The sequence below is a fragment of the Peromyscus californicus genome, unplaced genomic scaffold (genome assembly GCF_007827085.1).
Source record: "Peromyscus californicus insignis strain IS unplaced genomic scaffold, ASM782708v3 Scaffold_4__1_contigs__length_199733344, whole genome shotgun sequence".
Lineage (NCBI taxonomy): Eukaryota > Metazoa > Chordata > Mammalia > Rodentia > Cricetidae > Peromyscus > Peromyscus californicus.
The window spans coordinates 77,132,033-77,145,429 of record NW_026294562.1 but is presented as its reverse complement, the minus strand read 5'-3'; the positions used below and the strand labels follow the sequence as shown (position 1 = coordinate 77,145,429).

The 13,397-nt window shown below is 52.1% G+C and overlaps 1 protein-coding gene across 1 annotated transcript; it reads right to left on the bottom strand.

Moving 5' to 3' along the window:
• Positions 1–77: 77 nt before the first annotated feature.
• On the bottom strand, positions 78–7,530 carry Spns1 (SPNS lysolipid transporter 1, lysophospholipid). The gene is given in 19 exon segments (XM_052712135.1): positions 78–428; positions 772–827; positions 829–939; positions 1,181–1,213; positions 1,215–1,280; positions 1,494–1,535; positions 1,537–1,560; positions 1,923–2,036; positions 2,038–2,113; positions 2,408–2,445; positions 2,447–2,500; positions 2,502–2,565; positions 2,784–2,929; positions 3,996–4,062; positions 4,331–4,407; positions 4,409–4,483; positions 5,506–5,642; positions 7,175–7,240; positions 7,350–7,530. Coding segments are annotated over 19 exon segments (1,497 nt in total). The 5' UTR covers positions 7,501–7,530; the 3' UTR covers positions 78–328.
• Between the last annotated feature and the right edge of the window lie 5,867 nt (positions 7,531–13,397).

Below are 13,397 nucleotides of genomic sequence, written 5' to 3'. Positions count from 1 at the left end.
ACTGCCCTGCTAAGTAAGTCCTGAGGCCACAGACATTCCCTGAAACCAACGGCACCCGCAGAGAGACAAGCGGCCAGTCACAGTCTGCTTACAAATTTTATTCCATTACAAATAGCACCAAACCCCTTGGGCTGCCCTAGTAGACAGGGACAAGCCCCATTTCTGGACCCCCATCTCTTCCCTGGGCTGCCTATGTAGTGTCTGGAAGCGGGGACACAGCCCAGGGCTTCCTCCTTAGACCTGGGCCTGGTGAGGGCTTCCGCCTGGGCACCTCCTGGGGTGGGCCCGGGGCTGGCTGTGGTGCACCTGTAGCTGGGTAACAGCTTCCTCAGATGAGCACGCTGGACACGGGGACCCGGGTGGAACGGCCTCGCTGAGGTACCACAATCCGGTCATCTGAGGGCCCCGTCTCATGCAGCAGACCTGCGGGGAAGGGGTCGGAGCCAGGGACAATCAGGAAAGAGCCAGCAAGGGGACAGCAGACAGACAGGCAGAGGGTACAGATGAGGCGGCAGCCAAAGTTCTCAAAACTGTTCAGACAGAAAGCCTGGTACACTTCCAGACAGACTCAAAGCTGAGCGGGATGGTACCGCGGAAGCTGGGACTCTCAACCCCTGGCCGGTGGCATGGGCCTGGGTGGATGGGATAGCCCGAGTGGAGGGAGAGCTGTGGACTAAGAGCCGTGGGGTGCACATGGATGAGCCAACAGATGGACAGACTGACAGGCAGTACGGTGACCGTGGGCTGACAGTGGCCCTCACTGACCCTCGCATGTGGAGTTGAGCCCGCCGGCGGTCGTCCTCGATGAACATGGCCGTGCCCAGAAAGGGCCGCACCACCCAGTGCCCCAACAAAAGCACAGAGCATGAGTGAAAACTGCAGGGCCCGGAACTCGGACAAGAAGGAAGCAGGCCAGCTCCGTCGGAGGCGGTCAGAGATCTGCCGGGGACGGACGGACCGGAAGAGTCAGCCCCACAGCCCCCTCAGGTAAAACCTTTCCACAACCTCCCTCCCATCCACCAGAGGCGCTAAGGGAAAAAGTGCCAAAGGTGACTATTGACGAACTAGGCCAGGCTATCCCATCCACCTAAGCTCGTATCACCAGCCACCGGGCCAGTTGCCGGGGTCGGGAGTACCAGGTTCCCAAAACCATCCCATCCCAGCCAAGGATAGTACTCACTAGACCAATGAGGTAAGGGCTCCCAGCATCGCCCCAGCAAATGGGACAGCACAATCTGGAAGGCCTCAGCAGTGGAGCGTCGAGTTGGGATCACCACATACTAGGAAGGAAAAGGGGGGTAACTCAGCAGAGGTCCCCAGAGAAACCATGGCCAAAGCCCACTGTAGGCCCCAGGCAGGCCCAGAGGCCCCTCTGTGGCTGGACTCTGACATACATAGGCAGCTGAGGTTTGAAGGGGAAAGGCCAGGATTCAGAATGAGTGCCACCACCTGACCCCATCCCTGCTCCCTTCGGCCTCTGCCCAGCGACTCACCAGGAGGATGTCAGCCACGATGGCCCAGTTCATAGACAACAGGGGTCTCCCCAATAAAGATAAAAATCTGGATGGCAGAAGAGGGAGAGAGTCACGTGACCAGGCTTAGGCATTAACTCACTTAGTCCCCATCACACCCCACAAGGCAGGGGCTAGCGCTCAGCACCAGCGCCTCACGTGGGAGGAGACAGCGCCGTCCCGGCTGCTTTGCCAGCGGCCCCCCAGCTGGGAAGGCCCAGGGCTGGGATTTGGAAAGGAGGCACTCCACCTTCAGTCTGCTCTGAACTACTCTGCTGGCTGACTCTGCACACGGAGTTAGCTGCTGGTGGTCATCCTCGATGGCCATGGTGGTGCCCAGGGAGGCCACGCCCATCCCTCCTGCCCCCGTGCAGAGATAGATACCCACTAGACCCCTGGTGTCCGACTCACGTAGGTGGCCACGATGCTGCCTCGGGCACAGGCCAGGGACAGGAAGAGGAAGGGCGCAGAGCCCAGGAGGCCGGTAGCACAGACCAGCGGGTCAGCCCGAGGGTTGATGCGGCGGAAGGCGGCGGCTGATCTCCACACCCAGGCCCACGCCCAGGACTCCAGTCAGGCAAGTGATGAGTCCGAAGATGAGACTAGGGGTTGAGTCCAGAGATGAGACCCCCCCAGCATGATTCCTTCTCCTTCCTGTGAGGCCCTCTGACCCCGCGAGGACAGTCCATCCCAACTGCCCTCATAGGACAAATCCATCCAGCAGAGAACCTCAGAGCCAATGTGTTACCTCATCACATGGTTCTCAGAACCAGAAACTGAGACTCCAAGAGTGGGAGGCAGCTGGTAGAGTCGGAATTCAAACTTTTCTACCCCGAGTCCGAATCCCCCGATACCCCTCCTACCCGCAGTCACCCCGCCCAGCCCCTCCCACGTACCTGTCAGAGGAAGAGCACGATTCTCCAGGGAGACAGGGCAGGGGTCTCCCCCAGAACAACACGGGAGCGCAGCAGGAACGCTGGGGCCCAGAGAGGCCAGGGAGCCCGTGACGAAGGCCACGGCAGTGAAGCCAAGGGAAGACAGGACGAAACTCGGACTGTGGACATTGGGAGGAAGTCAGACCATGGATGTGTCCTCTCCTCCCTCCCCCGGCTTATTCTACTGTCAGAGTTGGATGTGACCTGCGTCTATATCTCAGGCAAATGCCTCAGCCTCTGGCCATAAATATGGCTTCCTGGCAGGACACAAAACTCGGCCTGTTGAAGACTGCAGCCCCTCTGAGGCCTGAAATACGGAAGGAAGGGGTAAACTCACTTTCGTGCCAACGCCTTCAGATCTGCCCACCATGAGGTGGGGCTCAGGGGTGGTGAACCCGAGTGGCGCTCCACAGCTCCTCTTGGGGGCTCTTGTACCACCAGGAACAGCAACAGAACAGCCACCACCCCCAGACCTGGAGTCACCTGGGGAAAGAGCAAGCTTTGGGATGCAGGGCAGGGGTATACTGACCCTCTGGGGCCACGGAGAATGAGGAGGACAGACAGCTTAGCTCCCCAGGTCTTAAACTCCATAAGGGCTGGCTCAGAGAAGTTGGGACTGCAGCTTAGGAAGGTTGGCCACTGAGGACATCTGTTTCTATAGGCCTAGGTTTGCTTCTTCTTTGGCAACAGCACCCTGATTTTTCTTCAAGGACCCCCAACCAAATTTCTCTCAGTCCACATGGTTCAAACTGGATCTAAGGCCGAACCAAAAGGGCTGTTACTCTCCGGCCTTCCATAACTGATTACATAATGGGTATGTGACCCACGTTCAGCCAGTCGGACACCATCTCATGACTATTGTTCAAGGGTCGGAGGTGGCCAAGTTGCTCAGTTGAGGACGATCGCTTGGGAATAAAGTTAACATGGGGGAAAAAAAAATGAGTGAATCCAGGGATGGCACGGGAGTCCTGGGTCAGCTCCACTTTCCATTAGGAACGCTAATACTGTCCCTTTCTGGGGCTTCCAGCTTTACATCTGCAGCAAGACTTGTGGCTCCCTATTGAGGACCAGGCTTGCTGAGGCTCAGCTCAGCACAATGAGCACTGCCCCAAAGAGGGAGTGTATGGGCCAGGGAGCTTGCCTAGTGAGTGAAGGGTCTTGTGGCCAAGGCTGACAACCTGAATTCAATCTCCAGGACCTTCAGGTGAAGGAAAAAACCAACTTCCTAAAGTTGACTTCTGACTCCCATGGTCAGGCATGCATGCACACACACATTTTTTTTTTTTTTTTGTTTGTTTGTTGTTTTGGTTTTTCGAGACAGGGTTTCTCCTTGTAGCTTTGCGCCTTTCCTGGAACTCACTCTGTAGACCAGGCTAGCCTCGAACTCAGAGATCTGCTTGCCTCTGCCCCCTGAGTGCTGGGATTACAGACGTGCGCCACCACCGCCCATTTTTTTTTTTTTTTTAAAGAGAGTTAAAAAAGGGAATATCTGAAGAAAGAAAGGGAGATCAGTAAGGTTGCTGACTCCCTTAACTCTAACCAGACTCACCCGCAGAGCCCAGTGCCAGTCTCCAGCCACATCCTTCACTTTGGAGCCCGCAATGTAGCCTAGACCACTGTGGGAAGGCAAAGAGGAAAGTCACATGTGGTCAGTCAAACGCCCACCAAGCCGGGCGGTGGTGGCGCACGCCTGTAATCCCAGCACTCGGGAGGCAGAGGCAGGCGGATCTCTGTGAGTTTGAGGCCAGCCTGGTCTACAAAGCGAGTTCCAGGACAGCCACGACTATTTCATAAAGAAACCCTGTCTCAAAAAAACAAAACAAAACAAAACAAATGTCCCATCAAGCCCTCGCCCCGCATCAGGCCCGCCCACAGCCTACTCACCTGCCCACAGGAATGGCAAAGTAGAAGACACTGAGCATCCGACTCCGCTGGTCTGCCACGAAGAGGTCGGCGATCAGGGGTGGGCGCAATGGTGGAGTAACTGGCCTCCCCGACCCCCACCAGGCCCCGGGTCAGGAGGAGCAGCCAGAAACGCTGGGAAAGGAGACATGGGGGAGGTGGCATCCCACCCTGGAGCCAGCCTCCCAGGAGACCTCTCCAGGGAGTGCTGGAGAGGCAGAGGGACAGTGAGAGAGGCCTGGGTCGAGAATCACACAGACCTGGCTGGAATCCTGGCTCCACTTACTAGCTGTGACTTTGAGAAAATAACTTAACCTCTCTGAGCCTCAGTTTCCTCATCTGCAAAAGGGGAACAACAGTTTGTTCACATGGTACTCTGAGGGCTTTGCACTCGGTAGGTGCAAAATAAATCTCGGGTTTCTATTTTCCCTCCCACCTAGGACCCACCCTAGTGGTGAATAACGATCTTAACCTGTGGACTGTCTGCTTACCAAAGGCACCTGGACCAAGGCCAGGGCACAGGATCACCTGAGGGCACTAGGGCTGCCTGGGGCTGAGGACAGCAGATAGGGGAAGATTTCAAAGACACAGAAAAGCATCTGCCAGGGAACTGGAGGGAAACGCGGAGCATCATGTGTTTCCAGAGTTTTGGGAAGGAAGAAGTGGGTCACTGTGTCAGAGGCTCCCAAGAACAGGGCCAGAAGGAGAGCCCCATGAAGCAACCAGGGAAACACTGTGGTCTACAGAGCCAGCAGAGTGGCAGGGGCAGCACTGGAGGGTGGGTGGACAGAGGAAGTACAGGCCAAGCGACAGCTGCCCCAGGCTGCTCTCTCACCCACACTAGCACCAGCCCTAAGAGGAAGCCCTGGTCCCAGGAAGGGAGAGGACAATGGCCATTGCTACAGAGATCAATGGTGAAGAAAAAACAGTGTTTAGGTGTGCAGTGAGAGAGTTAGGGGACAGGCAAGTGATGAGTGGAAGAAAGCTCATGAAGAACAGTGGGCAGGATAGGGTGGGCAGGTTAACTCAGGCAATGAAAACGTGGAAGATGGCGCAGAGCAGGACACTACAGAGGTTCCCCCACACTCAATCCAAAATGGCTCTGAAGAACAGCAGCAAACATGGACGGGGAGTAGGGAGAAAGTACAGGGCCTCACCTCTCTGGGGATGAAGGACGACCCCAGTGTCACCAGGGACCAGAAGGCAATGCCCCCACACATGAGGTACTTCCGATTGTACCTGTCACCCAGGTAGCCAAACACTGGTGCCAACACCATGTAACTGGAGATGAACACTGGGGGAGGCAGAGAGTCACAGCCCGGTTCCAGTTCCTTGCTGCCCCAGCCCCTCCCCCACTCCTATTCCAGTTAGGGAGCCGGGTATAAAATGTTCAAACAGAGATCCCCACCCTCCTCTTCCCTGATGAACACCATTCCCATCCCAACCCTGTAGCCCATCAGAGCCGGGGGGGGGGGGGGGGGGGGGGCGCGACACAGTCTCATCTTCACAACTTTCCAAAACGTCCTGTATAGAATGGACATCCAGCTGGCATGTTCCTACTCCCACCCAGCCTGAAACAAAATCCACATCCACACCAGACGCACTGTGTCCTGTCTAATCCACCCCTTCCTCTTTCCCTCCCTGCACCTTCACGACAACTGCCAAGATCAATACATTAGGGTTCGGCACTCAATGTCCCCTCAAAGCAACATTTTCATTTCTCTCCTGAGCTTCACAAAATTCAACTGCTTCAAATTCCAACCCAGACAGTTACCCAGACTACCATCCATCCCAACCCCATTTTCTTTTCTTTTCTCTTTTTTGGGTGGGTGAGTGGGAGGGGAAAGTCTCACTATGTACACAGGCTGCCCTGAACTCAGGAGTTTTCCAGCCTTTGCCTCCCAAGTGCTGGGATTAAAGGATTAACATCTGCTGTATGCTTTTTCTTTTACATTTTTACATTTCACACTCATCCATCTGAAATTATCCCGTTTTAATTAACCCCCTCAGGCACAGGAGGATGTCAGCTCCTACAGGGGCCATGACTGTTAGTCTCATTTAACCACAAGCTAGCACAAAACAAGTGTTCACTTCACGTGTGTTGAATGAAAAGCAGGATGGATAATGAAACCATCTAGGGAGGTCTGCTGCTTCTCTAACTCAACACCACCTTGACCTAAGACTTCACTCTCACTTCTCCACACATAAGTGCCTCCGGTTCCGCATGGGCCTGGGGCAGGAAAACAAACACTATCTGCTTATGTGACCCTGGGCAAATCCCAACTCTCCTCAAAGTCTGAGTTTGCTTATAAAATCTAAATAAAAGCTAACTCCCCATGCAAAGCAGGAAGAACACCACTACTGCTCAGCTGTAGGATAAGCAGGCAGGAAGGCCTTGCCAAAGTCCTATAGGGCTACTACACCTCTAAGGTGCTCTACTGGGACCTAGCATATAGTGGGTTCTCAGAAAGAAAGGAGAGAAATAACGCCCCCGCCCCCAAAGTGCTCTTGCTATATTTACTGGTGCCTACTAGGTGCCACACCCGGCATTTCTCAGTCCTCACACCAGTCCAAAGAATCAGCCCATTTTATTACTAGCTTCATTCTACAGACTAGAAAGATGAGCTTAGAGAAGGTGAGCATGTCGCCTGCCATCACATAGTCAGTAGCTGGCTCCTTCTGTAAATGTCACGTCCCAGCCCTGGACAGTCCATTACCTCCGGGGAGCTCTGGCCAACAAGCCCTCACTAGGCACACCTGCATGTATGTAGGCCCAGTTGAGGCAACAAAAGGCGAGTGGGCTGTGTGAGCAGGAGCCTCACTCACCAGTCTGGATGAGGCCAGAACTACTATCTCCAATGTTGAAGAAGTGCTCAATGTCTGGAAGGACTCCTGGAAAGAAAGAAAAAAAAAAAAACCTCAGGAGAGCACGGAAGAGGGGGCCCCATCCTGGGAAACTGCTTCCTTCCCCACGTCCCTTCTTTCGAATAGCAGTGCCTACCAGCCACGGTGAAGCGGTCCATGTAGTTCAGGAGGTTGATGTAACACAGCACCGCCACTATGAGGGTCGAATGGCCCTGAGACAAACCAGTGATGCGCTGCAGGCCTTCATGGTCTGGGACCTCGGGCTCCCCGGACTTGGGATTCCCCATGGGCCCCGGGCAATCCCGGTGTGGCCAGGCGCTGGCCCGTCATCTGGGTCATCAGCTTGGCTGAGGGAACGGCGCTGTGTCGGACCCCCGCCATGGTCCCAGGAGAACGCAACCGCCCACGCTCCGGTCCCACCTCCGACGGAAGGAGATTAGCGAAAGGATGGCAAGGAGAGTTGCCCACAGCCGGCTAGGGGGCGTGCTCCAATGCACAGAGCACGACTGGGAAAAGCCCTGGGCTTCGTCATTCCCTCTGGTTCCAACAGAGAGGTCGTGTGAGATGCAGGTGACGTTGGGGACAGGAGCGGGAAGACGAGGACCCAGTCGCCCTCCCCACGCTGATGCTCTCCTCACCCTGGGAAGGAGCGCGCCACACTCGCTGTCGCTCAGTCCCGGCGCTGCACCACGGCCGTCGCCATGTTGCCCCAGGAGCAGGTCATGTGACACCGGAGCCCGATCGGAGGAGAAGTCACCCGGTGAAAGGATTGAGCACGTGACCTTCCACCGACTACGGAAGCCTCCGAGGCTTCTTGGGCTCTTGCACACAGCCAAGCACCATGGCAACCCGACGCTTGTTCCCACTTTCACCAGTAGTCTCCAGGGGGCCTCGCAAGTTGGCAAAATCGAGCGCCTTAGAGGGAATGCCCATTTATGCGGCTTCTTGTCATCACACGAGATAGTGAATCACAAAGGTTTGGAAATAATACATCTCTCCAGATGCTAGTGAGAAGTTCCCACTTTCTTCTTTGGTGATTGTGATGGGCTTCATTGCTCAGAAATCGTTGAATGAATAACGGAGAGCAGCTGCCCCCTTTTAGTTCCCAATCATGAGCTTTTACAAAACGTGGATATTTAGATTCCTATAGAGTCAGGCGTGGTGTCGCACGCCTTTAGTCCCAGAAGGCAAAGGCAAGCGGATCTTTGCAACTTCAAGGCTAGCCTGGTTTACATAGCGAGTTCCGGGACAATGGAAGCCACAGAATGGGTCCTGCCTCAAACAAAAGATTCCCGCAGACTAGAAGGAAGAGGACGCACCAGTATGGCCACAAAGAGTTTACCTCCAGCAACCAAGACTGGAGTCCTCGCGCCCTCTGGTGTCTCTCCTGTTAGGGTAGGCAGGGGCTCAGAACCAAAGAACTGCAGAGCCCGACACGGAAAGACAGGCAGGGATGGCTCACGCCTTTAATTGCAGCACTCAGGAGGCAGAAGCAGAGCAGGTCTCTGAATTTGAGGCTAGCCTGGTCTACAGAGCAAGTTCCATGACGGCCAGAGCTAAACAGAGAAACCCCGTCAAAAACAAAACAAACAAAAGCCAATCCCACTGGGTGTGGTGGCTCAAGCCTCTAATCTTAGCGCCTGAGGCTTTTTTTTTTTTTTTTTTTGCTTGTTTTTAGTTTTTCTTCTGTTTTCTTCCAAAGTTTCTCTATGTACCCCTGACTGTTCTAGAACTCACTTTTTAGACCAGGCTGGCCTCAGACTCACAGAGATCCACTTGGCTCTGCCTCCTAAGTGCTGAGATTAAAGGTGTGCGCCACCCCTGCCCCAGATTGCTTGTTTTTCTTAATATACATACATTCTGAATAAAAGATTACTATAATCCTATGAAAAGTACTGCTTTGCAATCCCACTTCCAGAGTCAGGGATGTAGCTCAGTTGATTGCATATTTGCCTATCATGGCTGAGACCCTGGGTTCAATTCTCTCTCATAAGCCACGCCAGTGAGTGGCAGGAGGCAGAGAGAGGAGGCTTGCAAGTTCAAAATGTTCCTTGATACACAGCAATAGTAAGTTCAAGATGGAGCTTTGGATACATAAGACCCAGTCTCAAAAAAATTAAAAGTAATTAAAAATTAAAAAATTTTGAGGGTTCGAGGACTGGACTGTATTAAGAGTCCATAAACCAGCCTGGACGAGATGATGATGATGGTGATGATAATAAATAGAGATAAAGCTCAAAATACTTAAGGGCGCAGCAAGATTGGGCTCAGAGGATAAAATACTTGCTGCTAAGGCTGACAACCTGAGTTCCATCCCTATGACTCAAATGGAGGAAGAAGAGGACTGCCACAAGCTGTCCTCTATCTCATACAGGAGACATGCACCCCAAAATAAAAATGTAATAAAAACTAAAAATTTTAAAACACTGTTAAATTAGAAGCTGGACATAATAGACTGCATATTGTATTACTCAATTCATATGAAAATCATGACTGGAGACACGCCTATAGTCCCACGTGCTCAGGAGGCTGAGGCAGGGGATCACTTGAACCCAGGAAATTGAGGCCTTCTGGGCTAAAGCCATCTGGGCTATTTAATGAGTCTCTGACTCCCCCCCCCCCCCAAAAAAAATCAATATTATCATATTTGCATTTGAGAAAAGCTAACAATCGGTTGCAGATAGATTGAAGAGGGTTAGGAGGGAAGCGGTGGCTTGTGTTATTATACTGCAGACAGGGCATGGGAGAAGAGGGACAGAAAGGCCCTTATCTGAGAACAGAGACAATAAAGGTAGAAACTAATTAGAAGCTAGCCTGGGCTACATATGGAACCCCATTGCTGGGGTGGTGGTGAATGCCTTTAATCCCATCACTCAGGAGGCAGAGGCAGGTGGATTTCTATGAGTTCGAGGCTAGCCTGGTCTACAGCGCAAGTTCCAGGACAGCCAGGGCTACACAGAGAAATCTTGCCTTGAAAAACCAAAAAAATACAAAACAAAACAAAAAACATCAAGAGGGTTGGGGGGTCAAGCATAGAGTAGATAATGAAAATGAAGCAAGTATCAATGATGCTTAAGACCCCAAGTTCCATCCCAAGCATCACAAAACAAAGCATGAAGCCAGTGGTAGAGCAGCTGCCCAGCCTGAGTGAGGGCCTGGTTTCCATTCTCAGCACAAAAAGGAGGTAGGGGGTGACACATTATTTCTGGCTCATTCACTGAGATGGTGTCAGTGGGATTCTCTGAGACATAAAATTTATTCCTTCAGTAAATTTTTGGGAAGAAACAACTGTGTGTATGAACAACGAGCATTGTTGAAAAGAACAAGACGTTGTTTGTCAAGCACTTACAGACCAATGGGAAAGCAAGAAACATATATCAAACAGACGTAGAGAGAGCTACAGCTTTGTTTCATGCTAAGGTGGAACATAAAAATGATGTGACCATGGTTGGGCGGTAGTAGCCCACGCCTTTAATCTCAGCACTTGAGGGGCAGAGGCAGGCGGATCTCTGTGAGTTCGAGGCCAGCCTGGTCTACAAAGCAGGTGCCAGGACAGCCAGAACTGTTACACAGAGAAACCCTGTCTTGAAAAACCACACACACACACACACACACACACACACACACACACACACACACACACACAGAGTGATGTGGACGGCTCTTCAGGAGCTTTAGGAAGAACTAATCTCTGTGTTAAGAGAGGATAGCAGGAGTTGGGGAGATTGGAGATTATAAAGGTACATAAGAAACGGCAAAATAGCCAGTGTGGTGGCACACATCTACACTCCCAGCCCCTGGGAGGCTAAGGCAGAAAGATCTGGAGTTAGAAGGTAGCCTGGGTTACATGGAAAAACTCTGTCAAGAGGGGTATGGGGTCTTCTCAAAGATTTCTAACTTCTAGTATTTAAGGATTGGGTACGAAGAAAGACGGTAAGGAAGAAAAAGAACCAAAGCACAGTGAGTATCTTACTGCCAAGTGTGGTCAGCAGAGCTGCATCCCCTGAGTGCTCATCAGAGACAGGCATCCAGACTCCTCCTCAGAGCTTCTGGTCCAGACCAAAGCACAGTGAGTATCTCACTGCCAAGTGTGGTCAGCAGAGCTGCATCCCGAGTGCTCATTGGAGACAGGCATCCAGACTCCTCCTCAGAGCTTCTGGTCCAGACCACATGCTCCAGTGCAGGCCCCCACTCCCCGTTTTATGAGTGTTTTGCCTGCATGTATGTGTATGTCTGTGCCCTCAGAGGTCTGAAGAGGGTGTGGAATCCCTAGAACTGGAGTTAACAGGTGGTTGTAAGCCACCATGTGGGTGCTGGGAATTGAACCTGAGTCCTCTGCAAAAGCTACAAGTGTTCTTAATCCCTGAATAATCTCTCAAGCTCCCTACCCACTTCCTTTTTTTGAGATGGACTCTCGCTACGTCACTCTGGCTGGCCTGGAACTTGATATATAGAACAGGCTGGCCTTGAACTCACGGAGACCCTCCTGCCTCTGCCTCCTGAGCACAGGATTAAAGGTGTGTGCCACAATTGGCCCTTCATTTAAAAACATGGATTTTATTTATGTGTGCATGCCTGTGTAAGTAATGCCATGTGTGTACAAGTGCCTGGAGAAGCCAGAAGAGAGCACTGGCATTGGATCCCCCAAGGTTGAGTTTCAGGCAGTTGTGAGCTGCCTGATGTGGGCGCTGAGAACTGAACTCCAGTTCTCTGTAAGAGCAGCAAGTGCTCTTCACCACTGAGCCATCTCTCCAGCATTTTACCAGGATCCCAGGACACTTTGATTACACAAGTGTGCCAATCTCAAGAATTCAGAGTCTCAGGTCAGGCCTACCTTTATCTACATCTGGCTCTGCAGTGGATGGCTGGGGGAGTCTCAGGTCAGGCCTGCCTGTGTCTACATCTGGCTCTGCAGTGGACGGCTGGGGGAGTCTCAGGTCAGGCCTACCTTTATCTACATCTGGCTCTGCAGTGGACGGCTGGGAGAGCTGTGGCAGGTTAGTCTCATTAAGCTTCAGTTTCTCTGTAAAACTAGTTTCATGGAGTTAATCGGACATTGAGTAAATGCTCATTACAGTTACAAAGGCATAGTCTTTGTTAAGTACAAGGGAAAATTGGAGAAAACTGGACCTTCTAGGACTTGCTACAGGGTCAAAGGTATGGATGAGCAATCCTACAGAACTCAAGAAGCTAAGGATTGACCCCAAAGCCATGCAAGCACACTATTGCTGACCTATGTATGTCCTCAGTCCAGTTTTGAACTCACTCTAGCCCAGGCAGGCCTTGAGCTTTCTAACACCCTGCCTCGGCCTACTGAGTGACCAGGATTATAGGTCTGTGCCACCAAACCTGGAGACCAGGTAGGTGCATATTCATGCCCATTCCATTTCTACAACCAGACATCTGTGGAAACTACCCCACTGCCCAAAGAGAACCACTATAATGCTGTTTGCAATAGCTACATCTGGGCTGTTGTGTTTGAAGTAGCTACATCTGGGCTGTTGTGTCTGAAATAGCTACATCTTGGGTTGCTATGAGTGACAGAAATCCTTAAGTAAGTGATTTCAACAAGACAGTTATTTCAGTGCTGAGAGACTCCTAAGGTATGGCATGGAGACCAAGACACGGGCTGCCCTGTCTCACTGTGCTCCCACTGAGTTCCAGTTCTGAAGTCTGTGTTCATAGAACATTCTACCTCCAGTTGGCAGGAAGCAAGCACGCAGAGGAGTGCACACTGCCTCTACAGACGTCCCTGGAAGGGCAGCCCTTTCCACTGCCACCCCAGGAGGCTGAGTTATGCCTAGCTGGAGTCCTTCTAATACCTAACACAGTATGAGTGCTATGTTAACAGTTATACCATATCGGCCGGGCGGGGTGGTGGCGCATGCCTTTAATCCCAGCACTCGGGAGGCAGAGGCAGGCGGACCTCTGTGAGTTCGAGGCCAGCCTGGTCTACAAAGTGAGTTCCAGGAAAGGTGCAAAACTACACAGAGAAACCCTGTCTTGAAAAACCAAAAAAAAAAAAAAACCACAAACAAACAAAAAAACAAGTTACACCATGTCTTTTGGGAAGTAGTGATGAAGAAGAGCCTATATGAGTTCTGGCATATTTTTCCATACATAAAAAATTAGGTAGGGTCTTGGTGTGTAGCCCAGGCTGACTTCAAATTCACAAACCTCCTGC